The sequence below is a fragment of the Tympanuchus pallidicinctus genome, unplaced genomic scaffold (genome assembly GCF_026119805.1).
Source record: "Tympanuchus pallidicinctus isolate F22 unplaced genomic scaffold, pur_lepc_1.0 scaffold60, whole genome shotgun sequence".
NCBI classification, from domain to species: domain Eukaryota; kingdom Metazoa; phylum Chordata; class Aves; order Galliformes; family Phasianidae; genus Tympanuchus; species Tympanuchus pallidicinctus.
In genome coordinates this window covers 307,985-335,188 of record NW_026294781.1, presented here as the reverse complement: position 1 = coordinate 335,188, position 27,204 = coordinate 307,985, and the positions used below count along the sequence as shown (strand labels likewise).

General features: G+C 64.2%; 3 protein-coding genes and 1 long non-coding RNA gene across 4 annotated transcripts; 3 read left to right on the top strand and 1 right to left on the bottom strand.

Annotated features, from left to right (window-relative positions):
* The first annotated feature begins 1,947 nt into the window (after window positions 1-1,947).
* On the top strand, window positions 1,948-16,812 carry SEMA4C (semaphorin 4C). The gene is made up of 14 exons (XM_052664997.1): window positions 1,948-2,073; window positions 3,275-3,423; window positions 3,537-3,599; window positions 3,708-3,806; window positions 7,566-7,662; window positions 7,752-7,868; window positions 9,919-10,070; window positions 12,551-12,726; window positions 12,797-12,941; window positions 14,376-14,598; window positions 14,669-14,784; window positions 14,859-15,016; window positions 15,103-15,173; window positions 15,869-16,812. Exons 1-14 carry the CDS (start codon window positions 1,965-1,967, stop codon window positions 16,687-16,689), a joined length of 2,496 nt encoding a protein of 831 aa, XP_052520957.1. The 5' UTR covers window positions 1,948-1,964; the 3' UTR covers window positions 16,690-16,812.
* On the top strand, window positions 10,804-12,544 carry LOC128071863 (uncharacterized). Its single transcript, XR_008202026.1, has 3 exons — window positions 10,804-10,912; window positions 12,027-12,258; window positions 12,439-12,544. It is a non-coding gene; the product is annotated as an uncharacterized LOC128071863 (long non-coding RNA).
* A 1,393-nt stretch (window positions 16,813-18,205) lies between the features above and the next one.
* ANKRD39 (ankyrin repeat domain 39) lies at window positions 18,206-19,092 on the top strand. The gene is made up of 4 exons (XM_052665001.1): window positions 18,206-18,323; window positions 18,393-18,496; window positions 18,576-18,779; window positions 18,873-19,092. The coding sequence occupies exons 1-4, from the start codon at window positions 18,224-18,226 to the stop codon at window positions 19,008-19,010; spliced, it is 546 nt and encodes a 181-aa protein (XP_052520961.1). The 5' UTR covers window positions 18,206-18,223; the 3' UTR covers window positions 19,011-19,092.
* Window positions 19,093-19,899: 807 nt separating this feature from the next.
* Window positions 19,900-26,438, bottom strand: CNNM4 (cyclin and CBS domain divalent metal cation transport mediator 4). The gene is made up of 7 exons (XM_052664996.1): window positions 24,990-26,438; window positions 23,088-23,231; window positions 22,865-23,008; window positions 22,063-22,232; window positions 21,824-21,923; window positions 21,016-21,191; window positions 19,900-20,923 (listed from the first exon to the last, which is right to left on the bottom strand). Exons 1-7 carry the CDS (start codon window positions 26,419-26,421, stop codon window positions 20,729-20,731), a joined length of 2,361 nt encoding a protein of 786 aa, XP_052520956.1. The 5' UTR covers window positions 26,422-26,438; the 3' UTR covers window positions 19,900-20,728.
* Window positions 26,439-27,204: the final 766 nt, after the last annotated feature.

Here is a 27,204-nt window from a genome sequence, read left to right as displayed (position 1 = left end):
GCCCCAGCCGTGGCCCCAGAGCCGCGACCCCCCGGCTGTAGCCGTGGTGCTCTGGGTGTGCCCGCGGCACCCATGGCACCCCAATGGCACCCATAGCACCCCAGTTATGCCCATAGCACCCTAATGGCACCCATGGCACCCCAATTATAGCCGTAGCACCCCAATGGCACCATGGCACCCCAATTATACCCACAGCACCCCAATTATGCCCATAGCACCCCAATGGCACCCGTAGCACCCCAATGGCACCCGTAGCACCCCAATTATACCCGTAGCACCCTAATGGCACCCATAGCACCCCAATTATGCCCATAGCACCCTAATGGCACCCACAGCACCCCAATTATACCCATGGCATCCTAACTGCACCCATGGCACCCAACGACGCCCACAGCACCCCAGCAATACCCATGGCACCCCATCTGCAGCCTGACACCCCACAGGCACCCATGGCACCCCAATTAAACTCATGGCACCCCAATTATACCCACAGCACTCCAATGGCACCCATAGAAGCCCAATTATAGCCATAGCACCCCAATTATACTCACAGCACCCCAAAGGCACCCACAGCACCCCAATTATACCCATGGCACCCCAACAGCACCCATAGCACCCCTGTTATACCCATAACACTAATGGCACCCGTGGCACCCCAATGGCACCCATGGCACCCCAATTATACCCATAGCACCCTAATGGCACCCACAGCACCCCAGTGTTACCCATGGCACCCCAACAGCACCCATGGCACCCCAACAGCACCCATAGCACCCCGATTATACCCATAGCACCCTAATGGCACCCACAGCACCCCAGTGTTACCCATAGCACCCCAACAGCACCCATGGCACCCCAGTTACGCCCATGGCGCCCCAACTGCACTTACAGCACCCCAACGGCACCCATAGCACCCAAGGAACCCCAGTAATGCCCACAGCTCCCCATCAGCACCCACGGCTCCCCAGCCCCTCTCTCAGCCCTCTCCCCTCCCTGCGCCCCCCCCCCCCCCCCCCCCGAGCCCCTTCCCACATCCCTGCCCCCCCGCCGCACCCTGACCCCCTGCTGCCACCCTGACCCCCTCTCGGCACCGCATCCAAGCCTGCCCCCCCCCCCCGCCTGTTGCTCACCAGCCGTGCCACCCTGACCCCCCCCCATTTATCCCCACATCCGTGCCGTCCTGTGCCCCCCCCCCGGACCCACAGCACCCCATAGCGATGCCGCCCCATCCGGGGCATCCCCCGTTTCCCACGCCCGTTGGGGGCCCCTTCCCGGCCCCCCACCCTCCCGGAAGCCCTTCCCAGCCCCCCCCCCGCTTCCTGCTTCTCCCCCCCCCCCCCCCCCGCGGGCAGAACAATTCCCAGCCGCATCCTGCCGTCCTGCCATCCTGCCCCGTTGGGTGGGGGGCAGCGGGGCGCCCCCAGGGCACCGAACCCACGGAGGGGGGGGGGGGGGGGGGGGGGGGCAGGGGGGCACCGAGGCCGTTCCAGGGGTGGGGAGGAAGAGGAAGGGCCGGTTTCCTCTTGCACGGCCCCCCCCGGACCCACCGGGATGCGTCAGGGTGGGGGGGGAGTGACCGCAGGGATGGAACTTTTGGGGGGGGGGGGGGGAGGCAGCGATGCTTTCACCCCTCCCCAAAGCTGCATCTGCAGGGCCTCCACTTGTGGGGCAGCCCGAAACAAGCGGGGGGCATCCGCTATGGGGCCGCTCTGGCTCTGCAGCCCTATGGGGACTCACGGAGGCTTGCAATGATGCCCCCCCCCAGGCCCCGTGCCCCCCCCTCGTGACACCCAGCCCTCAATGCCTGCCTTGTGCCCGCACCACCCGCGTGACGCCGCCCGTGGGTGACGCCCCGTCGCCCTGACCGGGGTTGGCCGACCTCCCCCTCACCACCCCCCCCCCCCCCCCACTGTCCCCGTTGTCCCCAGGCCGCCCCCCTCTCCCCCCCCCCCCGTCCCGGTGCCATGGCCCCCCTCCTGCTGCTGGCCATCGCCTGCCTGCTGCCGCCGGTCCCCAGCACGGCGCCGGGGTCCTCATGGAGCGCCGTGCCCCGAAAAACCGTCCCCTATGCGGGTGAGTATCGCGCCCCCCCCGGCCGGGTCCCCTTCGTCCACCCCTTGTCCCCATCCTTGTGCCACCACCCCGAGACCCCCAGCCCCGGGGTCCCCTGTGCCACCCCGTGCTGCTCCTCATTCCCACGTGGTGGCGCAACCCCCCCCCCCCCCATTCCTGTGCCAACCCCTTCCTGAGACCCCCGAGACCCCCGAGACCCCTTTCCTGGGCACCGATGGCCCCACACCGCGCCCCACGGGCCACATTTGTGTCCCCCCCTTCGCTTTGCCAGGCCAGTGTCCCTGTGCCAGACCCCAGACCCCCACTCCTGTGCCGTGTCCCCTGACCACAGCGGTGCCCCAACACCCCGTCCCCACGCTGAGCCCCATGTCCCCCCCATCCCCATCCTGTGCCCTATGACCCCACATCCCCCCCATGCCACCCCCATGCCCCCCCCATCCCCACACTGTGCCCCATGTCACCATGCCCCCTTGTCCCCACACTGTGCCCTATGGCCCCATGTTCCCCCCTGTGCCCTGCATCCCCATGTTCCCCCCCATCTCCATGTCCCCCCCTCTCCACCCTGTGCCCTATGGCCCCACATCCCCCCCCATCCCCACACTGTGCCCTAATGACCCCACATCCCCCCCCATGCCATCCCCATGTCCCCCCCATCCCCCCCCCAGTGCCCTATGTCCCCAGATCCCCCCCAATACCACCCCCATACCCCCCCATCCCCACACTGTGCCCTATGGCCCCATGTTCCCCCCTGTGCCCTGCATCCCCATGTTCCCCCCCATCTCCATGTCCCCCCTCCCCACCCTGTGCCCTATGACCCCACACCCCCCCATGCCACCCCCATGCCCCCCCCATCCCCACCCTGTGCCCCACACCCCCCCCCACCCCCCCCCCCCGCCCCCATCCCAGCGCTCCCCCCTCCCCCCCCTCTGGCTGCTCTCAAAGGCCCCTTTTTCCCCCTGGGGGTGGGCGGGGGGGGGGGGGCTCAGCACCCCACCAAAGGCCGCAGTGTTCCCAGCAGCACCACAGCCACAAAGGTCCCTTTGTGGGGCTTTTTTTGGGGGGGGGGTTGTGGTTCATCCCATCCCTGTGGTGCCAGCAGCGCCCACCCGGGGGGCTCAGAGCGGGGCCAGGGGTGGCGTCGTGACACCGACGTCCCCAACTGGGGGTGTTGTTGCCCCCCCCCCCCCCCCCCCCGTTGCAGAGCTGCGGGAGGCGGCGCGGCGCTTCTCGCGGGGGGGGGTCTCTCATTACGTCACGCTGACGCTGGATGAGGCCGAAGCTCTGCTCTACGTCGGCGCCCGCGAGGCCGTTTTCGCCCTCAGCACCGGCAGCGTGGAGCTGAAAGCGGCGGTGAGATGGGGGGGGGGGGGTTGGATGGGGGGGGGGGCCACGCTTTGGGGTCAAGCTTTTGCCTCACCCCCTTCCCCCCCCCCCCCCCCCTCTTCTCCCTTCCCTGCCTTCAGATCTCCTGGGAAGCCCCCGTGGAGAAGAAAGCGGAGTGCATCCAGAAGGGCAAAAACAACCAGGTGTGGGGCTGGGGGTGCCGTGGGGGCTGCAGGTGATGTGGGGCGACCCCCCCTTCCCCCCCCCCCATCATTGACCGCATCTTTTCTGCTCCCCCCCCCCCCCCAAAGACCGACTGCTTCAACTACGTGCGCTTCCTGCAGAGCTACAACAGCTCCCACCTCTACGCCTGCGGCACCTACGCCTTCCAGCCCAAGTGTGCCTACATCGTGAGTGCGGCCCCCTCCCCAAACCCCCCCCAAAACCCCAGCGTGGGGCACGCGGCGTCCCTGCGCCCACGAGGGGCATCTGGGGGGGCATCTCTGTCCCTTGGGGTGTCCCTGACCCCGAGAGCGTTGCCTGGGGGTGGTTGTGTCCTTTGGAGCATCGTTTGGGGACGTCCCCATCCCCAGGAGCATCAACTGGGCGTCCCTGTGTCCTTTTGGGGTGTCCCCATCCCTAAAGACCATCATTTGGGGGCATCCCTTCCCCATGAGCATCACCCAGCGGTGTCCCCATCCCCAGCAGTGTCATTTGGGGGCGTCCCTGTGCCCTTTTGGGGCGTCCCCATCCCCAGGACCAACATTTGGAGGGCGTCCCTGTGCCCAGGAGGGACGTGTAGGGGCGTCCCTGTGCCCTTTTGAGGTGTCCCCATCCCCAGGAGCATCACTTGGGGGCGTCCCTGTGCCCTTTGGGGTGTCTCCAACCCTAAGGACCATCATTTGGGGGCATCCCTTCCCCACAAGCATCACCCAGTGGTGTCCCCATCCCTAAGCACCCTCATTTGGGGGCATCCCTTCCCCACAGGCATCACCCAACGGTGTCCCCATCCCCAGGACCATCATTTGGGGGCATCCCTGTGCCCAGGAGGGACGTGTAGTGGCGTCCCTGTGTCCTTTTGGGGTGTCCCCATCCCTAAGGACCCTCATTTGGGGGCGTCCCTTCCCCATGAGCATCACCCAGCGGTGTCCCCATCCCCAGGAGTGTCATTTGGGGGCGTCCCCATCCCCAGGACCAACATTTGGAGGGCATCCCTGTGCCCAGGAGGGACGTGTAGGGGCGTCCCTGTACCCTTTTGAGGTGTCCCCATCCCCAGGAGCATCACTTGGGGGCGTCCCTGTGCCCTTTGGGGTGTCCCCATCCCTAAGGACCCTCATTTGGGGGTGTCCCTTCCCCATGAGCATCACCCAGCTGTGTCCCCATCCCCAGGAGCATCACTTGGGGTGTCCCTGTGCCCAGGAGGGACACCTGAGGGTACCTGCTTGCCCATCTGGGGTGTCCCCGTCCCCAGGAGCATCATTTGGGGTCTCCCCGAGGCAAGGCAAGACATCTGGGGGTGTCCTTGTGCCCATCTGGGGCTGCCCCTGTTCCCAGGAGCATCATTTGGGGGCGTCCTTGGCCCCATGAGCATCATCCAGGGGTGTCCCTTTCCCAAGGGCATCGTTTGGGGGAGTCCCTGTCCCTCGAAGGGACATCTTGGGGTGTCCTTGTGCCCATCTGGGGCATTTCATCCCCAGGAGCATCATTTGGAGGGCGTCCCTGTGCCCAGGAGGGACGTGTAGGGGCATCCCTGTGTCCTTTTGGGGTGTCCCCATCCCTAAGGACCCTCATTTGGGGGTGTCCCTTCCCCATGAGCATCACCCAGTGGTGTCCCCATCCCCAGGAGCATCATTTGGAGGGCATCCCTGTGCCCAGGAGGGACATCCAGAGGTGTCCACCTACCTGATGTGGGTGCCCCCATCCCCAGAAATGTCACTTGTTCCCATTTCGGGCCGTCCCTGGCCCCAGGAGCATCATTTGGGGGCATCCCTGTGTCCCTTTGGGGTCTCCTCATCCCCAGGAGCATCATTTGGGGGCGTCCCTGTGTCCCTTTGGGGTCTCCTCATCCCCAGGAGCATCATTTGGGGGCGTCCCTGTGTCCTTTTGGGGTCTCCCCATCCCCAGGAGCATCATTTGGGGGCGTCCCTGTGTCCTTTTGGGGTCTCCCCATCCCCAGGAGCATCATTTGGGGGCGTCCCTGTGTCCTTTTGGGGTCTCCATATCCCCAGGAGCATCATTTGGGGGCATCCCTGTGTCCTTTTGGGGTCTCCCCATCCCCAGGAGCATCATTTGGGGGCGTCCCTGTGTCCCTTTGGGGTCTCCCCATCCCCAGGAGCATCATTTGGGGGCATCCCTGTGTCCTTTTGGGGTCTCCCCATCCCCAGGAGCATCATTTGGGGGCATCCCTGTGTCCTTTTGGGGTCTCCATATCCCCAGGAGCATCACTTGGGGGCATCCCTGTGTCCTTTTGGGGTCTCCATATCCCCAGGAGCATCACTTGGGGGCATCCCTGTGTCCTTTTGGGGTCTCCCCATCCCCAGGAGCATCATTTGGGGGCATCCCTGTGTCCTTTTGGGGTCTCCATATCCCCAGGAGCATCATTTGGGGGCATCCCTGTGTCCCTTTGGGGTCTCCTCATCCCCAGGAGCATCATTTGGGGGCATCCCTGTGTCCTTTTGGGGTCTCCTCATCCCCAGGAGCATCACTTGGGGGCATCCCTGTGTCCCTTTGGGGTCTCCTCATCCCCAGGAGCATCATTTGGGGCATCCCTGTGTCCTTTTGGGGTCTCCCCATCCCCAGGAGCATCACTTGGGGGCGTCCCTGTGTCCTTTTGGGGTCTCCTCATCCCCAGGAGCATCACTTGGGGGCGTCCCTGTGTCCTTTTGGGGTCTCCATATCCCCAGGAGCATCACTTGGGGGCGTCCCTGTGTCCTTTTGGGGTCTCCTCATCCCCAGGAGCATCATTTGGGGGCGTCCCTGTGTACTTTTGGGGTCTCCATATCCCCAGGAGCATCACTTGGGGGCGTCCCTGTGTCCTTTTGGGGTCTCCTCATCCCCAGGAGCATCACTTGGGGGCATCCCTGTGTCCTTTTGGGGTCTCCCCATCCCCAAGGGCATCATTTGGGGGCATCCCTGTGTCCTTTTGGGGTCTCCCCATTCCCAGGAGCATCATTTGGGGGCATCCCTGTGTCCTTTTGGGGTCTCCCCATCCCCAGGAGCATCACTTGGGGGCATCCCTGTGTCCTTTTGGGGGTCTCCATATCCCCAGGAGCATCATTTGGGGGCGTCCCTGTGTCCTTTTTGGGTCTCCCCATCCCCAGGAGCATCATTTGGGGGCGTCCCTGTGTCCTTTTTGGGTCTCCCCATCCCCAGGAGCATCATTTGGGGGCGTCCCTGTGTCCTTTTGGGGTCTCCCCATCCCCAGGAGCATCACTTGGGGGCGTCCCTGTGTTCTTTTGGGGTCTCCTCATCCCCAGGAGCATCATTTGGGGGCATCCCTGTGTCCTTTTGGGGTCTCCCCATCCCCAGGAGCATCATTTGGGGGCGTCCCTGTGTCCTTTTGGGGTCTCCCCATCCCCAGGAGCATCACTTGGGGGCGTCCCTGTGTCCTTTTGGGGTCTCCCCATCCCCAGGAGCATCATTTGGGGGCGTCCCTGTGTCCCTTTGGGGTCTCCCCATCCCCAGGAGCATCATTTGGGGGCATCCCTGTGTCCTTTTGGGGTCTCCTCATCCCCAGGAGCATCACTTGGGGGCGTCCCTGTGTCCTTTTGGGGTCTCCATATCCCCAGGAGCATCATTTGGGGGCATCCCTGTGTCCTTTTGGGGTCTCCCCATCCCCAGGAGCATCATTTGGGGGCATCCCTGTGTCCCTTTGGGGTCTCCCCATCCCCAGGAGCATCACTTGGGGGCATCCCTGTGTCCTTTTGGGGTCTCCATATCCCCAGGAGCATCATTTGGGGGCATCCCTGTGTCCTTTTGGGGTCTCCCCATCCCCAGGAGCATCATTTGGGGGCGTCCCTGTGCCATCAGGAGGTGCCCAGGCTGCCCTTCAGGGCTGTCCCCGTCCCCAGGACGTCACACAGGGCTGCCCCCCATCCCCTGGATGTCCCTGTCCCCATCCCGGGGTCGTCTGGGTGTCCGTGGGTCTGAACCCACACCGTGCCCTACAGGAGCTGTCTGGATTCACCCTGGACCACGTGGCTTTCGAGGACGGGAAGGGCAAATGTCCCTACGACCCCACCAAGGGCCACACCGGCCTCATCGTGGGTAGGTGGCACCGCCGTCCCCCGGGTGACATCGGGGCCGGGCAGCCCGGCCCTCCGGCTGCCCCTGACGGCCCCATGGCGGCCCTGCAGATGGAGAGCTGTACTCTGCCACCTTCAACAACTTCCTGGGCACGGAGCCCGTCATCCTGCGGAACCTGGGGCCGCACTACTCCATGAAGACCGAGTACCTGACCTCGTGGCTGAACGGTGCTGCGGGTGTGGGGCACCGGGGTGTGGGGGGTGGGGGGCATGGGGATGTGGGGCACAGGGATGTGGGGGTGTGGGGATGTGGGGCACGGGGATGTGGGGCACAGGGATATGGGGGTGTGCGGGTGTGGGGCACAGGGATGTGGGGCACAGGAATATGGGGGTGAGGGGCACAGGGATGTGGGGATTTGAGATGGGGGTGTGGGGATGTGGGGCATGGGGATGTGGGGCACAGGGATATGGGGGGTGTGGGGGTGAGGGGCACAGGGATGTGGGGCATGAGGATGTGGGGCACAGGGATGTGGGGATTTGAGATGGGGGTGTGGGGATGTGGGGCACGGGGATGTGGGGCACAGGGATATGGGGGTGTGCGGATGTGGGGCACCGGGGTGTGGGGCACAGGAATATGGGGGTGAGGGGCACAGGGATGTGGGGGTGTGGGGGTGTGGGGATATGGGGAGGTGGGGCACGGGGATGTGGGGGTGTGGAGCATGGGGATATGGGGATGTGGGGGTGTGGGGCACAGGGATGTGGGGATGTGGGGCACGGGGATGTGGGGATTTGAGATGGGGGTGTGGGGATGTGGCACAGGGATGTGGGGCATGAGGATGTGGGGCACAGGGATGTGGGGGTGTGGGGCACGGGGATGTGGGGATGTGGGGCACAGGGATGTGGGGGTGTGGGGCACGGGGATGTGGGGATGTGGGGCACAGGGATGTGGGGATGTGGGGCACAGGGATATGGGGGTGTGGGGCACAGGGATATGGGGGTGTGGGGCACGGGGATGTGGGGATGTGGGGCACAGGGATGTAGGGCACAGAGATGTGGGGCACAGGGATGTGGGGATGTGGGGATGTGGGGCATGGGGATGTGGGGATGTTGGGATGTAGGGGTTTGGGTATGTGGGGCACGGGGAATATGGGGGTGTGGGGATGTGGGGCACAGGGATGTGGGGATGTGGGAGCATGGGGGAATGGAAATCTGGGGATATGGGGCACAAGGGCACGGAGATGGGGGATAAGGGGACATGGGAACAGGGAAATCTGGGGACATGGGGGCATGGGGTGTGGAAATGGGGGATATGGGGATGGGGAGACATGGGGGCACAAGGAAATGGGGATGGGGGGATATGGAGCCATGGGGACATGGAAACTGGGGATATGGGATATGGGGGCACAGGAACACAGGGATGCAGGGATATGGGGACATGGGGACTCGGTGTATGGGGACGTGGAGTTATGGGGACACGGGGATGTGGGAACGCGGGGATACGGGCATATGGGGACGTGGGGCTGTGGGGTGGCCTTATAGGTGTCTGTGGGATATGGGGTGGCCCTACAGGGGTCTGTAGGGTATATGGCGGCCCTACAGGGGTCTGTGGGATATGGGGTGGCCTACAGGGGTCTGTGGGGTATGGGGTGGCCCTACAGGGGTCTGTGGGATATGGGGTGGCCCTACAGGGGTCTGTGGGATATGGGGTGGCCCTACAGGGGTCTGTAGGGTACAGGGTGGCTCTACAGGGGTCTGTGGGATATGGGGTGGCCCTACAGGGGTCTGTAGGGTATGGGGTGGCCCTACAGGGGTCTGTAGGGTGCGGGGTGGCCCTACAGGGGTCTGTAGGGTATATGGCGGCCCTACAGGGGTCTGTGGGATATGGGGTGGCCCTACAGGGGTCTGTGGGATATGGGGTGGCCCTACAGGGGTCTGTAAGGTACAGGGTGGCCCTACAGGGGTCTGTGGGATATGGGGTGGCCCTACAGGGGTCTGTAGGGTACAGGGTGGCCCTACAGGGGTCTGTGGGATATGGGGTGGCCCTACAGGGGTCTGTAGGGTACAGGGTGGCCCTACAGGGGTCTGTGGGATATGGGGTGGCCCTACAGGGGTCTGTGGGGTATGGGGTGGCCCTACAGGGGTCTGTGGGGCTATGGGGATACGAGGACAGAAGGACGTGGGGATATGGGGGCACAGGGACACGTGGACGTGGGGCTGCAGGGACGCAGGGATATGGGGCCGCCCCGCACGATCCGAGCGTCGCCATCTGTCCCCACAGAGCCCCACTTTGTGGCCTCGGCCTTCATCCAGGAGAGCGCGGGCAGCAGCACCGGCGACGACGACAAGGTTTATTTCTTCTTCAGCGAGAGGGCGGTGGAGTACGACTGCTATGCGGAGCAGGTGGTGGCACGGGTGGCGCGGGTGTGCAAGGTATGGGGCGGCCCCATAAGGGGACTGAGAGGTGTGGGGTGGCCCTATAAGGGGTCTATGGGGGATGGGGTGGTCCTATAAGGGGACTGAGAGGTGTGGGGTGGTCCTATAAGGGGACTGTGGGAGATGGGGCAGCCCTATAAGGGGACTGAGAGGAGTGGGGTGGCCCTATAAGGGGTCTGTGGGGGATGGGGTGGTCCTATAAGGGGTCTGAGAGGTGTGGGGTGGCCCTATAAGGGGTCTATGGAGGATGGGGTGGCCCTATAAGGGGTCTGAGAGGTGTGGGGTGATCCTATAAGGGGTCTATGGGGGATGGGGTGGTCCTTTAAGGGGACTGTGGGAGATGGGGCGGCCCCATAAGGGGACTGAGAGGTGTGGGGTGGACCTATAAGGGGTCTGTGGGGGATGGGGTGGTCCTATAAGGGGTCTGAGAGGTGTGGGGTGGTCCTATAAGGGGTCTGTGGGGGATGGGGTGGTCCTATAAGGGGTCTGAGAGGAGTGGGGTGGCCCTATAAGGGGTCTGTGGGGGATGGGGTGGTCCTATAAGGGGTCTGAGAGGTGTGGGGTGGCCCTATAAGGGGTCTATGGAGGATGGGGTGGTCCTATAAGGGGTCTGAGAGGAGTGGGGTGGCCCTATAAGGGGACTGTGGGGGATGGGGTGGACCTATAAGGGGTCTGAGAGGAGTGGGGTCGTCCTCTTAAGGGGTCTGTGGGGGACGGGGTGGCCCTACAGGGGTCTGTGAGGTATGGAGTGGTCCTACAAGGGTCTGTGGGATATAGGGTGGCCCTATAGGGATTTGTGAGGTACAGAGTGGCCCTATATGGGTCTGTGGGATTATGGGGTGACCCTACAGGAGTCTGTGCCATATGGAGTGGCCCTATAGGGATCTGTGAGGTACAGAGTGGTCCTATAGGGGTCTGTGGGGTATGGGGTGGCCATACAGGGGTCTGTGAGGTACAGAGTGGCCCTATATGGGTCTGTAGGATATATGGTGGTCCTATATGGGTCTGTGGGATTATGGGCTGGCCCTACAGGGGTCTGTGACATATGGAGTGGCCCTATAGGGATCTGTGAGGTACAGAGTGGTCCTATAGGGGTCTGTGGGGTATGGGGTGGCCATACAGGGGTCTGTGAGGTACAGAGTGGCCCTATATGGGTCTGTAGGATATATGGTGGTCCTATATGGGTCTGTGGGATTATGGGGTGGCCCTACAGGGGTCTGTGACATATGGAGTGGCCCTATAGGGATCTGTGAGGTACAGAGTGGTCCTACAGGGGTCTGTGGGGTATGGGGTGGCCCTACAAGGGTCTGTGGGATATAGGGTGGCCATACAGGGGTCTGTGAGGTACAGAGTGGCCCTATATGGGTCTGTAGGATATATGGTGGTCCTATATGAGTCTATGGGATTATGGGGTGGCCCTACAGGGGTCTGTGACATATGGAGTGGCCCTATAGGGATCTGTGAGGTACAGAGTGGTCCTACAGGGGTCTGTGGGATATGGGGTGGCCCTACAGGGGTCTGTAGGGTACAGGGTGGCCCTACAGGGGTCTGTGGGATATGGGGTGGCTCTACAGGGGTCTGTGGGGTATGGGGTGGCCCTACAGGGGTCTGTGGGATACGTGGTGGCCCTACAGGGGTCTGTGACATATGGAGTGGCCCTATAGGGATCTATGAGGTACAGAGTGGCCCTATATGGGTCTGTAGAATATGTGGTGGCTCTACAGGGGTCTGTAGGGTATGGGGTGGCCATACAGGGGTCTGTGAGGTACAGAGTGGCCCTATATGGGTCTGTAGGATATGGGGTGGCCCTACAGGGGTCTGTGACATATGGAGTGGCCCTACAGGAGTCTGTGACATATGGAGTGGCCCTATAGGGATCTGTGAGGTACAGAGTGGTCCTACAGGGGTCTGTGACATATGGAGTGGCCCTATAGGAATCTGTGAAGTACAGAGTGGCCCTACAGGGGTCTGTGGGATACGGGGTGGCCCTACAGGGGTCTGTGACATATGGAGTGGCCCTATAGGGATCTATGAGGTACAGAGTGGCCCTATATGGGTCTGTAGGATATGGGGTGGCCCTACAGGGGTCTGTGACATATGGAGTGGCCCTATAGGAATCTGTGAGGTACAGAGTGGCCCTATATGGGTCTGTGGGATATGGGGTGGCCCTACAGGGGTCTGTGAGGTACAGAGTGGCCCTATATGGGTCTGTAGGATATATGGTGGTCCTATAGGGATCTATGAGGTACAGAGTGGCCCTATATGGGTCTGTGACATATGGAGTGGCCCTATAGGGATCTAGGAGGTACAGAGTGGCCCTATATGGGTCTGTAGGATATATGGTGGTCCTATAGGGATCTATGAGGTACAGAGTGGCCCTATATGGGTCTGTAGGGTATGGGGTGGCCCTACAGGGCTCCATAGGGCACAGGTTGGCCCTGTGGTGCTGGCAGGCTCTCAGTGCCGCTCACCTTCAGGGCGACGTCGGCGGCGCTCGCACGCTGCAGAAGAAATGGACGACGTTCCTGAAGGCACGGCTGCTCTGCTCGGCGCCGGAGCAGCAGCTGCACTTCAACCGGCTGCAGGCCGTGTTCACCCTGCCTGGAGCCAGCTGGCAGGAGACGGCTTTCTTCGGGGTGTTCCAGGCGCGGTGGTGAGCGGCGCTGCGTGGGTCTGGGGGGGGCCGGGGGTCTCGGCGCCGCGCTGAGGCTCTGTGTGCGCAGGGGGGACGTGGACGTGTCGGCCGTGTGCCGCTACCACATCCTGGAGGTGAAGAAGGCTTTTGAGGGTCCCTACAAGGAGTATCGGGAGCAGGCGCAGAAATGGGGGCGCTACTCGGATGAGGTGCCCAGCCCCCGGCCCGGGGCGGTGAGTGATGGAGGGGGGGGGGGGCTGGGGGCAGCGGGGGGAGAGGGGATGGGGGGTGGGGTGAGGGTTTGGGGTGGGGATGTGGGGCACAAGGCATGGGGTGCGGGGAGCGGGAAAATCCCCATTCGGTGCCACGTCTGCATGGCTCCAAATGAGCTCCGTGGGACACGGGGACACGGATGTGGGGACACGGGGGTGTGGGGACACGGGGATGCTGAGAGACTGGGACATGGAGACATGGGGATGTGGGGACATGGAGACACGGATGTGGGGACACGGGGGTGTGGGGACAAGGGGATGCTGAGAGACTGGGACATGGAGACACGGGGGTGTGGGGACATGGAGACACTGGGACACAGGGATGTGGGGACACAGGGATGTGGGGACACAGGGATGTGGGGCTGCAGGGCCATGGGGATGTGGGGACATGGAGACACGGGGACGCAGGGATGCTGGGACATGGGGACACAGGGATGTAGGGACACAGGGATGCTGAGAGACTGAGGCATGGAGACATGGGGATGTGGGGACATGGGGACAGAAACACAGGGATGTAAGGACACGGGGACATGGAGACACTGGGACACAGAGAGGTGGGGACACGGGGATATGAGCAGGTGGGGACATGGGGACACAGGGATGTAAGGACATGGGGACATGGGGAAGTGGGGCTGCAGGGCCATGGGGATGTGGGGCCATGGGGGGGTGGGGACATGGGGATGCAGAGTCACAGGGCCATGGGGAAATGGGGATGTGGGGCCATGGAGACACGGGGACACAGGGATGCTGGGCCATGGGGACGTGGGGATGTGGGGCCGCAGGGCCATGGGGAAACGGGGACAGGGGAAATGGAGCCAGTGGGGCACAGGGATGTGGGGCCACGGGGAAGTGGGGCTGCAGGGCCATGGGGATGTGGGGACATGGGGATGTGGGGCCATGGGGGCGTGGGGACATGGGGATGTAGGGATGTAGGGACATGGGGATGTGGGGCCGCAGGGCCGTGGGGAAACGGGGACAGGGGAAATGGAGCCAGTGGGACAGAGGGATGTGGGGCCACGGGGAAGTGGGGCCATGGGGAAACGGGGACATGGGGATGTGGGGCCTTGGGGGTGTGGGGACACGGGGATGTAGGGATGTAGGGACATGGGGATGTGGGGCCACAGGGCCGTGGGGAAACGGGGACAGGGGAAATGGAGCCAGTGGGACACAGGGATGTGGGGTCACGGGGAAGTGGGGCTGCAGGGCCATGGGGATGTGGGGACATGGAGACACGGGGACACAGGGATGCTGGGCCATGGGGAAGTGGGGCCACAGGGCCATGGGGAAACGGGGACAGGGGAAATGGAGCCAGTGGGACGCAGGGACATGGGGCCAAGGGGCCGCGGGGAAAGGAGGCGGTGGGGACGCGGCATCTGAGCGCGCCTTTTGCCGCAGTGCATCACCGACTGGCACCGGCAGAACGGCTTCCCCAACTCGCTGGCGCTGCCGGACAACACCCTGAACTTTGCCAAGAAGCACCCGCTGATGGACGAGCCGGTCCTGCCGCAGCGCGGCCGCCCGCTGCTGCTCAAGAAGGACTCCAACTTCACCCAGCTGGTGGTGGACCGCGTGGCGGGGCTGGACGGGGCCGTGTACGAGGTGCTGTTCGTCGGCACAGGTACGGGGAGAGGGGAATGGAGCCGGGCGCCCAGGAGGGGACGGGCTTCGCCGCATGCCATCCCTCGCAGGCGACGGCTGGGTGCACAAGGCGCTGAATCTGGGCTCCCACGTTCATCTGGTGGAGGAGCTGCAGGTCTTCGAGCCGGCGCAGCCCGTGGAGAGCCTGGTGCTGGCGGGGCGGAAGGTGAGAAGAGCGGCGGCGCCGCTGGGCTCCCAGCTGCTGGGGCGTCCCCTCAGCGCCCGTCTGTGCGCTTGCAGAAGCTGCTGTTCGCCGGCTCGCGGCTCCAGGTGGCCCAGCTGCCCGTGGCCGATTGCGGCCGCTACCAGTCCTGCGCCGACTGCGTCCTGGCGCGGGATCCCTACTGCGCGTGGAGCCGCAACGGCAGCCGCTGCGTGCGCTCCGACGGCCTCAATGGGTAAGGAGGGGCCGCCGCGGTTCTGTGCCGTGCCGCGGAGCCTTCCTCACCTTTTCTGCTTCCTCCTCCTCCTCGTCGTCCCGCAGGTCTCACCTGGTGCAGGACGTGCTGGGCTCCGACACGCGTGCCTGCGCCATGCCGCTGGTGGGGACACAAGGTGAGGGGGGACCCCGCCGTCCTTTGGGGCACCCGGCTCCTCCATGGGGGATATGAGACCCCAACCCCATCCGAGGGGGGTGGCAAGGGAGGGACGGGGACCAATCCATCCGCGGAGGTGGCGCGTGGAGGCACCCAGCTCCAGCCATAGGAAGCGGCACAGGGAGGAAACCCCAATTCCTGGGGGCGGTGTGGCGGGGAAACCCCGACTGCGTGATGGATAACGGAGGGGAGACCCTTCTCCATCCATGGGAGGTGGCGCGTGGGAGACTCCCCAACTCCATGGGAGGTGGCACAGGGGGGCACCCGACTCCGCGATAAGTGGCGTGGTGGGGAGACCCCCAGCTGCATCCATGGGAGACGGCACGTGAGAGACACCCAACTCCATGGGAGGTGGCAGGATAGGGAAACCCCAACTCCATCCATGGGAAATGGGACATGGGAGACACCCCAGGTGACGCACTGGGGACACCCAGCTCCATCCATCCCTGGGAGGTGACGTGGTGGGGACACCCCACCTCCATCCCCGGGGAACGGCGCATGGCAGACTCCCCAGCTCCATGGGAGGTGGCGCGGTGGGGACACCCAGCTCCGTGCATCCATGGGACGGCGGACAAACGCCCCAATTCCACCCATGGAGGTGACACCCAGGCACAGCCCCGCCCCCATCATCACGCCTCCATCCCTTCCCCGCAGGTGCCATCACCCCCAAGAACGTGACGGTGGCGGCGGGCACCGACCTGGTCCTGACGTGCCGCCTGGGTTCCAACCTGGCTCAGGCTCTGTGGACCTTCGAAGGCCGCGCTCTGCCCGCCCAGCAGGCGCTGGTTCTGCACGACGGCCACCTGCGCGCCCTGGTGGTGCCGGGCGCCGGGGCGCAGCACAGCGGAACGTACCGCTGCGTGGCGGAGGAGCGCGGCGCCCGGCTGGGCGGGGAGGCGTACCGGGTGGCCGTGCTGCCCGGGGCGCCGCAGGAGACGCGGGCGCCGCTGGAAAGCGCCGGGCTGGCGTGGGTCGTGGCCGTCTGTCTGGGCGCGGCGTGCCTGGTGCTGCTGCTGGCCGTGCTGTCGCTTTGGAGGAGGCTGCGCGAGGAGCTGGGCAAAGGCGCCAAGGCCATCGAGAGCACCCTGGTTTACCCCATCGAGCTGCCCAAGGAGCCGCACAGCCCGCGCTTCGTGCCCAGCGCCGCTTCGGATTCGGACGAGAAGCTGTGGGACCCGTCCAGCTACTACTGCTCGGACGGCTCGCTCAAGATCGTGCCGGGTCACGCCGTGTGCCGCAACGGCGGCCCGCCCGGTGCAGCTTCGCCGCCGGCCGCCATCCCCGGGCAGCCGCTGCATTCTCCCACCCGCATCCACCTGGGTCCTCTGCGCGGCTCCTCTTCCAACGGCTACATCCGCCTGGCCTTGGGCGCCGAGGAGCGGCCGCCGTGCGCCGAGCTGGCCGAGGAGCTGCGCCGAAAGCTGCAGCAGCGTCAGCCCCTGCCCGACTCCAACCCCGAGGAGTCTTCGGTCTGAGCCGCCCGACGCGGGGCTGCACCTACCTCAGGGACATCGCGACGGGATTCGGGCACCGCGACCGCCTTCGGTACTGCGCCCGGGACCGCGGCTGGGGACGGAGCCCGGGAATGTCACTGCCGTGGGGGACCGAGCCCAGGAATGTCACTGCCATTGGGACCCGGAAACGTCGCCCGCTTTTGGGGACTGAGCTTTGGGATCGAGCCCAGGGATCGTCGTGGGCTGCGGGGACTGCAGCTGGGGGTCTGTCGCCCGTCTTGGGGACGCTGGGGGCCCCGTCGCACCTCGGGGACAGCCCTGAGCGCCGGGGCCGTGCCTGGGACCCTCACCTGCCCCGGGTCCGCATCCCAGACCTGGCCGAGGGGACGCAGCCCTGGGCGCTGGGGCCTCTCTGGGGACCCCCGTTATGGCCCGAGTCCCACCACCACCCCCCCGCCCCCCAACCCGACCCCCCCCCGCCTCCTCCATCCCCACCGGCCCTTTTTGGGCCAATTCCCATCGTTTTTTCTCCTTGAGAATTTTGTACCACCCCCCCCTGTACATACCCCCCCCCCGCCGCCCCCTGCACGCTGCCCCTTTTGTATGCCTCCCCCCACCCCCAACCCCCCCCCAGTGTAATTTATTTGTTACCGAAATATATTTATTTGCTGTAAGCACGTGGGGTATTTCTATATTGATAATAAAAAGGAGGAAAAAAAATTCACATCCCCCCCCCCGCCCTTCCCCCCCCCCCAGCGCTGAGCTCACGGAAAGGGCTGCGCTCGGGGCTATAAAAGGGCTTCGCGGCGCCGTTCCCAAGGGAGGGGGGGGTGGGGGGGGGGCAGGGAGGGCTGTGTGTTTTGGGGGGGGAAGGGCTGACGGGAAGGCCGGAAGCGGCCTCGGGGTCCCGGCGGGGCCGTGGGAAGCGGGGCGGGGGGATCCCCGGGGGGAGGGGGGCACGCAGCGTGGGCAGCGCCGTGGGGTGGGGGGGGGGGGGGGGCGTGGCGATCGGGTGCCGCTCGGCTCCTTTCGGCTCCTCTCGTTTACACTCGACATCTTTCAATCCCACTCGGCTCCCTTCGGCTTCCTTCGTTCCTCCTCGGTCACCCCTCGGTTCCTTTCGTTCCCACTCGGCTCCCTTCGGCTCCCTCTCGACTCCGCCCATTCCCACTCGGCCGATCTCGGTTCCTCTCGTTCCACTCGGCTCCCTTCGGCTTCCTTCGTTCCTCCTCGGTCACCCCTCGGTTCCTTTCGTTCCCACTCGGCTCCCTTCGGCTCCCCCTCGACTCCGCCCATTCCCACTCGGCCGATCTCGGTTCCTCTCGTTACACTCGGCTTCCTTCGGCTGCCCCTCGGCTCCTTTCGATTCTCCTCGAATCCTTTCGTTCCCATTCGACTCCCTTCGCCTGCCCCTCGGCTCTTTTCGTTTCCCTTCGTCTCATTTCGTTCTCTCTTGACTCCCTTCGGTTCCCCCTCGACTCCGCCCATTCCCATTCGGCCCATCTCGGCTCCTCTCGTTCCCACTCGGCTCCCTTCGGCTCTGCATGCCCCGCTGATGGCGGCGGGCCGCCGCTCACCGCCGGGGCCGTGCTGCCCGCCGCGGGTGGCGGTGCCCAGCGTGCACCAGAGCCTCCCCGAGATGGACTTCGAGCGGGGTGCGCGCCTCGGGGCGGGGGGGGGAGCTGAGGGCACCGGACCCTGCTCTAACCTCCCGCCGCCCGCAGGGATCTGGGCAGCGGCGCGGGACGGGGACGAAGCTCGGGTGCTGCAACTGCTGGAACGGCGCGGGGAGCCCAGCCAGCCCGACCTGGCGGGGTACACCGCCCTGGTACGGGATATGCGAAGCAGCGGGAGGGCAGCGGGAGACCGTGAGCCCCCAGAGCTCACCGCTCCCCACCACCCCGCAGCACTACGCCAGCCGCAACGGGCACCTGGGTGTCTGCCGCCTGCTGCTGCAGCGCGGCGCTCATTGCAACGCCCGCACGCCCGGCGGGGCCACCGCCCTGCACCGCGCCAGCTACTGCGGGCACGTGGCCGTGGCGCGGCTCCTGCTGGCGCACGGTGCTGACCCCGCCGCCGCCGACGGGGACGGCCGCACCAGCCTGCATAAGGTGCGTGGTGGCAGCGAGGGGACGGTCCGCCCCTGACGGGATGGTCCGCCTTCCCGTGGTGTTGGTGGCATCCCCACGGTGGGTCGCACGCAGGCGGCGGAGCGCGGTCACCGGGAGCTCTGCGTCCTCCTGCTGCAGAACAGCCCTGCCTTGCTGGCTGCTCGTGATGCTAAAGGACGGCGGCCCCGCGACACGGCCGACCCCGCGGTGTGGGATCTGCTGGAGGGATGAAGGGAGGCAGCGAGGACGCCGCGGATGGAGGCAGAGGGAAACGGCCCCGCTGGGAAAAAAAAAGCAAAGCTCTGGGCCCGAATGCTGCGTCCGCCTCTTTGTCACTGCGCCTGGCGGGGCGTGGGGTCACCTCGGGGGTGGCAAAAGGATGACGGTGGTGCCAAGGGTGGGGACAGCGCTGGCCCAGAGCGCCACTGCACAGCCTGGGGAGGGGGTGGGGCGGGAACCTCAATTTTTGCGCTGCCGGGACAGAGCGGTGCTCCTCCAGCAGCGCGCATTGCTTCAGAAAAAGAAAGAACTCAACAAAAAGCCCCAAAGACCGAGCAACGGGTCGGCAGTGCTGATAGAAGAAAGGCAGCACGGCGTCCCCACGGGGAGCAGCGGTGGTGGGGGGTGAGAGAGCGGTGCCGACGGCAGGAACGGCGCGGGGAGCCCCGCCGAGGCCTCGCTCCGCCTCGCCGCCCGCTCCGCTCTGCTGGACGCGGCCTGGTCTCGCCTGCAGGAAGGAACGATAAAGCGCGGCTGTTGAGCACGTCGGCCCCTCGCTCCTCCCTCAGTGCCGCTCCACGTGTACCGTCCCGAGCCCCCAGAACCGTACCGACAGAATAAAGACAATACCGGACCGCCCCCCGAGCGCTGCACCTTTATACACCGCCGCTTCCGCTTCCGCCGGCCGTCGCCATGGAAACACCGGAACTCAGTACTAGTCCCGCCCCTTTCCTCACCCTCCCCACCAATCGCCAGCCGTTTTGCTGGCTCTCCTCGTCACAGCCAATCGGCGACCGCCACCCCCTCCCCCGCGCGGCGCTGTAAACAACAGCTCGGTGGGATTTAAAGGCGCCGCGCCCCATTCCGCCCCCTCCCACCCCCGAAGTCGCCGAGCCCGACACAAAGATAGAGAATTTTATTAACCAACCGGCAAAAAATAAAATAAAGTTCCATAATCCGTTCCACAACCCGGAGGGGAGGGGCGTGGGGCCGCGCAGGGCCCAGCATCCTTTCCCCAAATATACAAATCAAACCTGATGCGAAAATAAATACAGATTCTTGAGCTGGGGGTTGAGGGGGGGGGGGGGGAAATGGGTTTGCATAGAGGAAGATTTAATAAAAAAAAGGGTTTTCACCGTGGTTCATTATTATTAATTATTATTATTCCTAGCGTCTCCCCGCAGCAGAACCAGGCCCTGATCGTCACGACATGATTAACGCAATTAATTCCCCTTCTCCCAATAACTTAACGGCGATCACTGGGGGATTGTGCTTTGTGGGGGTGGGGAGCAGTGATGGGGGGGTGGGGGGTCAAAGAAACCCCCAACGGAGGGGCTGCCCCCTCGCCGTCCTTTGGTCGCTAGCTGTGTGCCCCCCCGAGCCCCCACCCCGGGGCTGCGGCACTCCCTGAGTCACATCATCACCCCCTCCTCTGCATCGCTTCCATCATTCATGGCGGGGCTCGGGGTGGGGGGGGGGAAGAGGAGGGAAAGGGAAGGGGAAGATGGCGGCGGTGGGCCTGGGCCTGGTTTTGGCAGGAGGAGGCCCGGCCTGCGGGACCTGAACTCCCTGAGCTGCACCGAGCGGAGGCTTCAGCCACAACGGGGGGCCCTCCGCCTCTGCGTCCTGCCGTCCCCGAGCAGCAGCAGCACCGGGCCGGGCTGTCCCTCCTCCGCCGCTCCCATCGGAACCGCGTGCGGCTCCCAGCGCATCCCCGGCCCGCGGGCGGCTCAGATGGAGTTCTCGATGGGGCCGTGGGTGCTGCGGCGGCCCAGGCAGTTCCTCTCGTTCAGCAGGCTGGTGGTTTCATCTGCCGGCTCTGTTTTCTCCTGCAGATCGGTTTTGGGAGCGCCGCTGTCCGGAGATTGGGGACAACTGTCCATGCGCGACGTGGTGAGACCGTTCTGGTATTCCTGCCGCGTGATCTGCGCCAAAGCAAAGCCGCAGTGAGGCGGGGGCACGGCCTGGCAGACGGGTCCCCGTCCCCCCCACCCCCCTAAGCCCCACACGGCCTCACCTTAACGAACTGCAGGTCGGTGAGCGCACGGACGCTGAAGTCGGCCACGTACGGGGCGACGGCGCTGAGCTGGTTGTTGCTGCCACCAACCGGGGATGAAACGGAGTCGGAGCGTTCGTGGCAGCTGAGCGAGGCCGAGCGGTTGAGGCCGCTGACGTGGGATGGGGAGCGGGTCTCTGTGGGATGGGGACAGGCTCAGAACCACCTCAGAAGCTATTCGGTCCCTTTGCTGCTCCCTGTCCCGCTGAATCAAAGGGGGACGACGGGGACAGCACGTGCTCAGCAAGGCAAGGGTGATGGATGAACCGCATGAAGCACAGGGAGGGTGGCATCTCCTCGCCACCTGGATGCGGCCCCAGTGCAGGTGGGTTCCCCTGCTCCACCTCTGGAGCCACAGGTGGGAGTAAATGGGGTGGGTGAGGGGAGCACAGGAGCCTCGTGACACCAGGAGGGGGAGCAGGAGCTCAGCGCTGTCCCCCAAAGCCCAACAGAGGCTGAGGAACTGCCTCTCCTCCTGTAGGAGCGTTTTTCCTCCTCCAGGAGAACCCGGATCTGCCAGATCCCCCGTGCAGCCCTGAGGGAATGACAACCAGTGCCACGTTGACATGGCCCTGGGGTGCTGAGGATACCAAATGCTGAGTTAACTCAGCCTGGCAAACAATATCCCGAGGGCTAAGGATTGGCAGGCAGAGAGACAACGTGACAGAAGCAGAGGACAACGTGAAGAGAGAGCGCCGGGGCGATGGCAGAGGGCAGGATGGAGCGGTGGTGGGGCTGGAGAAGCGCTGGGGAACCCTGGGGTGCTCACCCGACACAGGAGGTGGACTGATGGCCATCACCCCGTAGTAGGAGAAGGCTCCTGCTTCAAACTTCATGCATTCCTTCCCAGCCTCCACCTCCACCTTGCCCTGCGAGGGAGAGGCAGCGTCAGGCTCCGTAACGCCACGTCCTGTGGCACTGGGGTGGGTGGAAGGAGCTTGCCCGTGGCTTTGGTGATGGGCAGCATCACACCGATGGAACCCAAGGGACACTGCCAGCCCGTGGTACCTGCAGGATGAGGATGAAGTAGTCGGCAGCCTTGTTCTTGGTGTAGAGGAAGTGGTGCGGGGACTTCTTGTTCTCCTCGTCAAACTTCAGCTCCTGGATGACGTCGGAATACTTGAGCAGCCTCAGCAGGATCTTCTCAGAGATGAAGTTGGGTGTGAAGAGCGTCACCTCTGAGAGCGAGACGGGAAAACGGGGTCAGAGCTGCGGGCTGCCCCTGCTCCCAGCCCTGCAGACGGAGGTGCTGAGGGGTGCAGATGAACAGTCCGCCCCTCGGGGCAGCGCTCTGCATCCGGGGCTGGGCCTCACAACACCTCCCTGCCACAGAAACCCCCGGGTCTGGCACCTCCAGCAGCCCCACAGGGAGAGCACCCAGGTCCCCAGCCCCAGCTGTACGGTGACACGTGGCAGCACGTGGACAGGGCCTTCCTGCTGGGCAAACAGCCTCATTTGTGGGGACAGAGGGGAAGAGAGCAGGGTGTCATGGTCACAGCCCCTCGCTTCCAGGTCTCCCACCCAATCTCTGGCCCCTGCTGGAACGCAGCGCCCTTGGTGCTTTCCTGTCCCCATCCTAGGGATCCTCCTAGCAGGACGAGGCCGCTGCACCGACCTCCCCCTCCTGCGGGGCCAGCAGGGCTCCCCCCGACAGATCGGCAGCAAGCAGGACAACAGCAGCGCAGGCAAAAATGCAAAACCTCTATCATTTCTCAGCTACAGAGCAACGAGAAGGGAACAGAAGCCTCGTGGCTCCAGGAGCAGCGGCGCAGAGCTGACGTGGACACACGGAGCACTCCCAACAACTCACCCGTGGAGAGGAAGCGGTGAGCAGCCAGCAGCAGCTGCGGGGAAACCTTCACCTTCTGCTCATTGACGGGGTCCTTGAAGGCTGAGAAATCCCTCTTGCCCTTCTGGTTGCCCGTCCGCTTCTTGCTGCGGTTTTCATCGGCTGCTATCGGGGTGACAGGGCGGCAGGTGGCACCCAGCTCCCCCGCACACTGCGGGGACGCGGGGCTGAGCCCCACACCTACCAAAAGCATCCGACTCGTCCAGGATCTCCGACTTGATGATCTCCTCGATGACGTCCTCCAGCGTCACCAGCCCCAGCACCTCGTAGAAGGGATCCCCCTCACCCTCGTTGTTCACCTTCTGCACGATGGCCAGGTGTGATTTCCCTGCGGACAGACAGGAGGACGTCAGACAGACACGCTCCGGTCAACTCACAGCATGGGCTCAACCCTACCACACTCCCTGCGCAGGGACAATAAGGACATTATGATCCAAACGAGCCCTGGGCTGGGCGCTCCTTCCCTGTTTAATGACAGCAATTAAGGGCAGAGGCACCCGCAGGACTGGGGACACCTCAGTGTGAGGGAAGGGCTCAGCCAGAAAGACGCAGCCAAGGGGATGTGATCTGCAAGGACCTGGCTCGTGTCACCTGCACTCACACGGGACCAGCCCTGCTGAGTCAGGACGCGATTCCTCCCCATGGGTGCAGAGGGAACGAAAGCAAAGGGCAGAGATCCCACTCACACCCTCGAGGCCCCCCCACGATCCCCGCGCATCCCAAAAGCTGCACCCCAAAAGTGCCGGATCCAGGTGAAACCCTGGGCTTCCCCTTCTGCAATGCAGGGTTTTGAGAGAGGGGACGGGAGGGGGGCACCCCACACCTAACGAAGGCCAAGGGGTGAAGCAACCCCTCCCTGCCCTGAGCCTCGTGCTGTGCTCACACCGAGAGGAGCAGGAAGAGGAGACAAGCACCGAGCGCTGCTGCAGGATCTGTCACCCCAACGCCAGCTTTTGTGCCACCTCCATGGCACCATTCCTGCAGGCAGGACAATCGGGAGCGCGGCCGATTGCTTTCACCTCTCCATCCTTTTGCTCAGCGGATTTCCAACGCTTCCAACCCTGGAGAGAGGACTTGGGGGCTGACCCAGATCCCACACACAGCCAGGCTGCCAGCTCCCCATTTCTGACCCAGCAGCAAACAGCAGTGAGGGCCGTCGAGGCTTTGTAATCAGAGCGATTGCACTTCAAATCCTTTAATAAGGATTCGTAGGAGGGAAAGCCAGCGCCAGCAGCTGGGCCAGCTCCAGCTCCAGCAATGGGGAGGCAGAACGCAGCCCTGCTCCCGTTCTGTTGGGCTTTGGGAAGGGGGGAGCCGAGCTGCCATTAAGCGTGACAAAATCTTGGGGCGCAGGGAGAACGTGGGTGCAGAAAGAAGGCAGGAACCAAGCGTGCAGCCTCCAGACTCCAACCCTGAAGGATCAGCCTGGCTTGGATCTGCTAAATCCTGTCCCGAGCTGCAGCAGAGCTCTGGCTGCAGGAGGAACTGCCAGATCCCCTAAATCCCAGCACAAAGCGCAGGCGACCGCCCTGCACCCCTAAACGTCCCCACTGCCAGCAGGATGCAGCCATGAGCTTAATGGGAGCTGGGGAAGCAGCGGGGCTGCCGGGCACAGTGGGGTCCCAGGCTGGTGCACGGCCCCTCAGCCCCTCCCCATGGGCTTTAAGGGCCAGTGGGAAGCCAGGGGAGCGAGGAAGGGCTTGAAGGAGGGAGCCAAAGCGAGCAAGGAGCCATGCAACTCCACAACAGCATTTCAAAGGCCTCCGGGGCCAGTAATTAAAACTGAAGAGCACGTAAACACTCTCCCAACGTTTCCAGAGGCGAGCGCCGAGCTGAGGGTGCTCTGCAGGGACAGCTCTGCCACCTCAGTGCTGCCAGAGATCCTACAGAGACAGGCACTGAAACAGCCGCCCCATCTTCAGCACGGACTCTGCATCCCCCCCGTCCCCGCCAGCCCCACGGAGCCGTGCAGCCCTGGAGAGCTGCCAGAGAGCCCAAGTTTTGCTTCTGGCCTTGCACTGCCGGAGCCAGAAGGAAAAGCAGCCCCCCAAGGAGCAGCCCAGCAGCGTTCCCCCACTCCTCTCACCCTTCTTGAACTCCTCCAGCATGGCGTCCAGCTTGGTGTCGTGGAAAACAACGTGGACGGGGTGGTTGTAGAACTTGGTGATGGTTTTGAGGGGCGTGCAGTCGTCGGGGTCGACGAAGGCCAGGTCTTTCACGTAGAGGATGTCCATGATGTTGGATCGCTCCTCCTCGTACACAGGGATGCGGGTGAAGCCGCTCTCCATGATCTCAGACATGGTGTTGAAGTCCAGGATGGCGTCGCTGCTGATCATGAAGCAGTTCTGCAGCGGGGTCATCACGTCCTCCACCGTTTTGGTGCGCAGCTCCAGGGCCCCTTGGATCATATTGAGCTCCTCCCTCACCAAATCATTATAAGGCTCCGTCACCTTCAGCATCTCCACCAGCTTCTCCCGGTTGTACACGGTGCCGATCTCCTGGCCCAGGATGAAATCCAGCAGCTTGCTGATGGGGTAGGAGAGAGGAAACGTCACCAGCATGAAGAATTTGGTGACCACGATGGTGTTGGCACCCACGGCCAAACCGTGCCGCGAGCACAGCGCCTGGGGGACGATCTCCCCAAAGATGACAATGCCAATGGTGGAAGCCACCACGGCGCCGATGCCCGAACCGATGAGGTCATCCAGGAGGATGGTGAGCGTGGTGTTGACCAACACGTTGCCCAGCAGCAGCGAGCACAGCAGGTAATTCCCTTTCCTCCGGATGGGTTCGATCTTTTTGGCGTAACGTTTCTCCTTGTCGGTGCCGCAGTTCTGCACGATGCGCAGCTCCATGGGATCCAACGCCATCAAACCGAGGTTGAGCCCGCTGAAAATCCCCGACAGCACCAACAGCCCCACGATGAGGATCACCTGCAGCCAAAGGGGCAGCAGGGATTTCTTCTCCTCCACCACCACGATGTGGCCGTCGGCTCCTTGGTGAGGCAACCAAGGCAAGCCGGGCTTTCTCTGCGTGCACAGCACGTAAGTCTTGGCCTGCTCGTCCTTACGCAGGGGCTGCACCCGGACTCGGAGCAGAGCCGAGGTGTCCTGAGAGCCTCCAGCAGCCTCGGAACCCACCAGGCCCTGCACCACCAGGTCCTGCGAGCGCTCCGGGCACGTCCCGTTGGGCGTCGAGGCGTTGCCGGCCGGGCGGAGCTCGGCGAAAGCCACGCGTTGCCCGGTGCCCGGTCCCAGCCCCCAGCCGTAAAGGCGAAGCAGCAGCTCGCTGCCCTCCGTTACGCGGATCGGGCCTCTCGTAGGAGCCGCCGGTTTGGTGCTCTCCTCCAACCTCATGCCCAGGATCACGCTTTCCCCGCCGCCGCACACCGCGGTGCCTCCGGGAAGGGCGAGGAGGAGGAGCAGGGGAGGGAGGAGCGGAGGCGGCGACGCTGCTGAGCTGCGGGTTGCCCCAAAGCCCCGGCTGCCGCCGCGCCGCCGCCCGCCGCCCGCCGCCATGTTGGTGGCTCGCGGCCGCCGCGCGCCCGTGGCGTCAGCCAGCCGCCAGGCCACGCCCCCTTCCCGCGGCGGGCGGCCACGCCCCTCTTCCGGTTTTGGCCACGCCTACTAAGAGGGTGTGTCGGTGTTAAAAGGGGCACGGCGAGGCTTAAAGGGGGAGGGAGTTTCGTGGGCCCTCCAGGAGGTGGTGCGTTGTGGCTGCGGCCGCGGGTAACGCACACAGAAAGAGGATTGATAGAGGTGGAAAGGAGGGGCATTGGGTGCCCGGGTGGGGACTATGCGGCAGGGCTTTGGATGTGGAGCATAAGGCTCGAGTGGAGGGCGGGGTATGGAGACGGAGGGCAGTATGACCTGCGACGCGAACTAAGTTTGAGGGACAAAAAGCGGCGGTGAGATCACTAGGATCTATAATACCTGCCTCACGTAGTGAGAGGAAGAGTACTAAGCCCTAAGGGACAGGATTCAGGGTGGGGGCAGGACCTTGGAGGCGGGCACTGGGACCTGTGCTGCAGGACCCAGGCTCCTTGGGGGCACTAGAACCTAAGGGCAAGACCTTGAGGGGAGTACATAACCCGCCGGGGTTGGACTCTTGAGGTCAGTATGACACACGGACAGGATTCAAAAGGCTCCTTAGGACCCGTAGGCAGGACCTAGAACGCTGGGAAAACTGAAACACTCAGGAAGCGCCAGGCCCGCGCTGGGATCTAGCCGCACCTCTATCCCGGAAGTGTCCTTTAGTTCAAGCCCCATCACCCCCTGCGCGCATTATCCTCTCCCCCCCAT

Coding starts and splice junctions, on each gene's coding strand:
- SEMA4C (XM_052664997.1), top strand. CDS start 1,965: ATGGCCCCCCTCCTGCTGCTGGCCATCGCCTGCCTGCTGCCGCCGGTC. Junction 14,599..14,668: donor GGTGCTGTTCGTCGGCACAG/GTACGGGGAGAG, acceptor CATCCCTCGCAG/GCGACGGCTGGGTGCACAAG. Junction 15,017..15,102: donor CGCTCCGACGGCCTCAATGG/GTAAGGAGGGGC, acceptor GTCGTCCCGCAG/GTCTCACCTGGTGCAGGACG.
- ANKRD39 (XM_052665001.1), top strand. CDS start 18,224: ATGGCGGCGGGCCGCCGCTCACCGCCGGGGCCGTGCTGCCCGCCGCGG. Junction 18,497..18,575: donor TGGCGGGGTACACCGCCCTG/GTACGGGATATG, acceptor ACCACCCCGCAG/CACTACGCCAGCCGCAACGG. Junction 18,780..18,872: donor GCCGCACCAGCCTGCATAAG/GTGCGTGGTGGC, acceptor GGTCGCACGCAG/GCGGCGGAGCGCGGTCACCG.
- CNNM4 (XM_052664996.1), bottom strand. CDS start 26,421: ATGGCGGCGGGCGGCGGGCGGCGGCGCGGCGGCAGCCGGGGCTTTGGG. Junction 22,233..22,864: donor TCACCGCTTCCTCTCCACGG/GTGAGTTGTTGG, acceptor TCTCGCTCTCAG/AGGTGACGCTCTTCACACCC. Junction 21,192..21,823: donor CAGTCCACCTCCTGTGTCGG/GTGAGCACCCCA, acceptor CCCATCCCACAG/AGACCCGCTCCCCATCCCAC.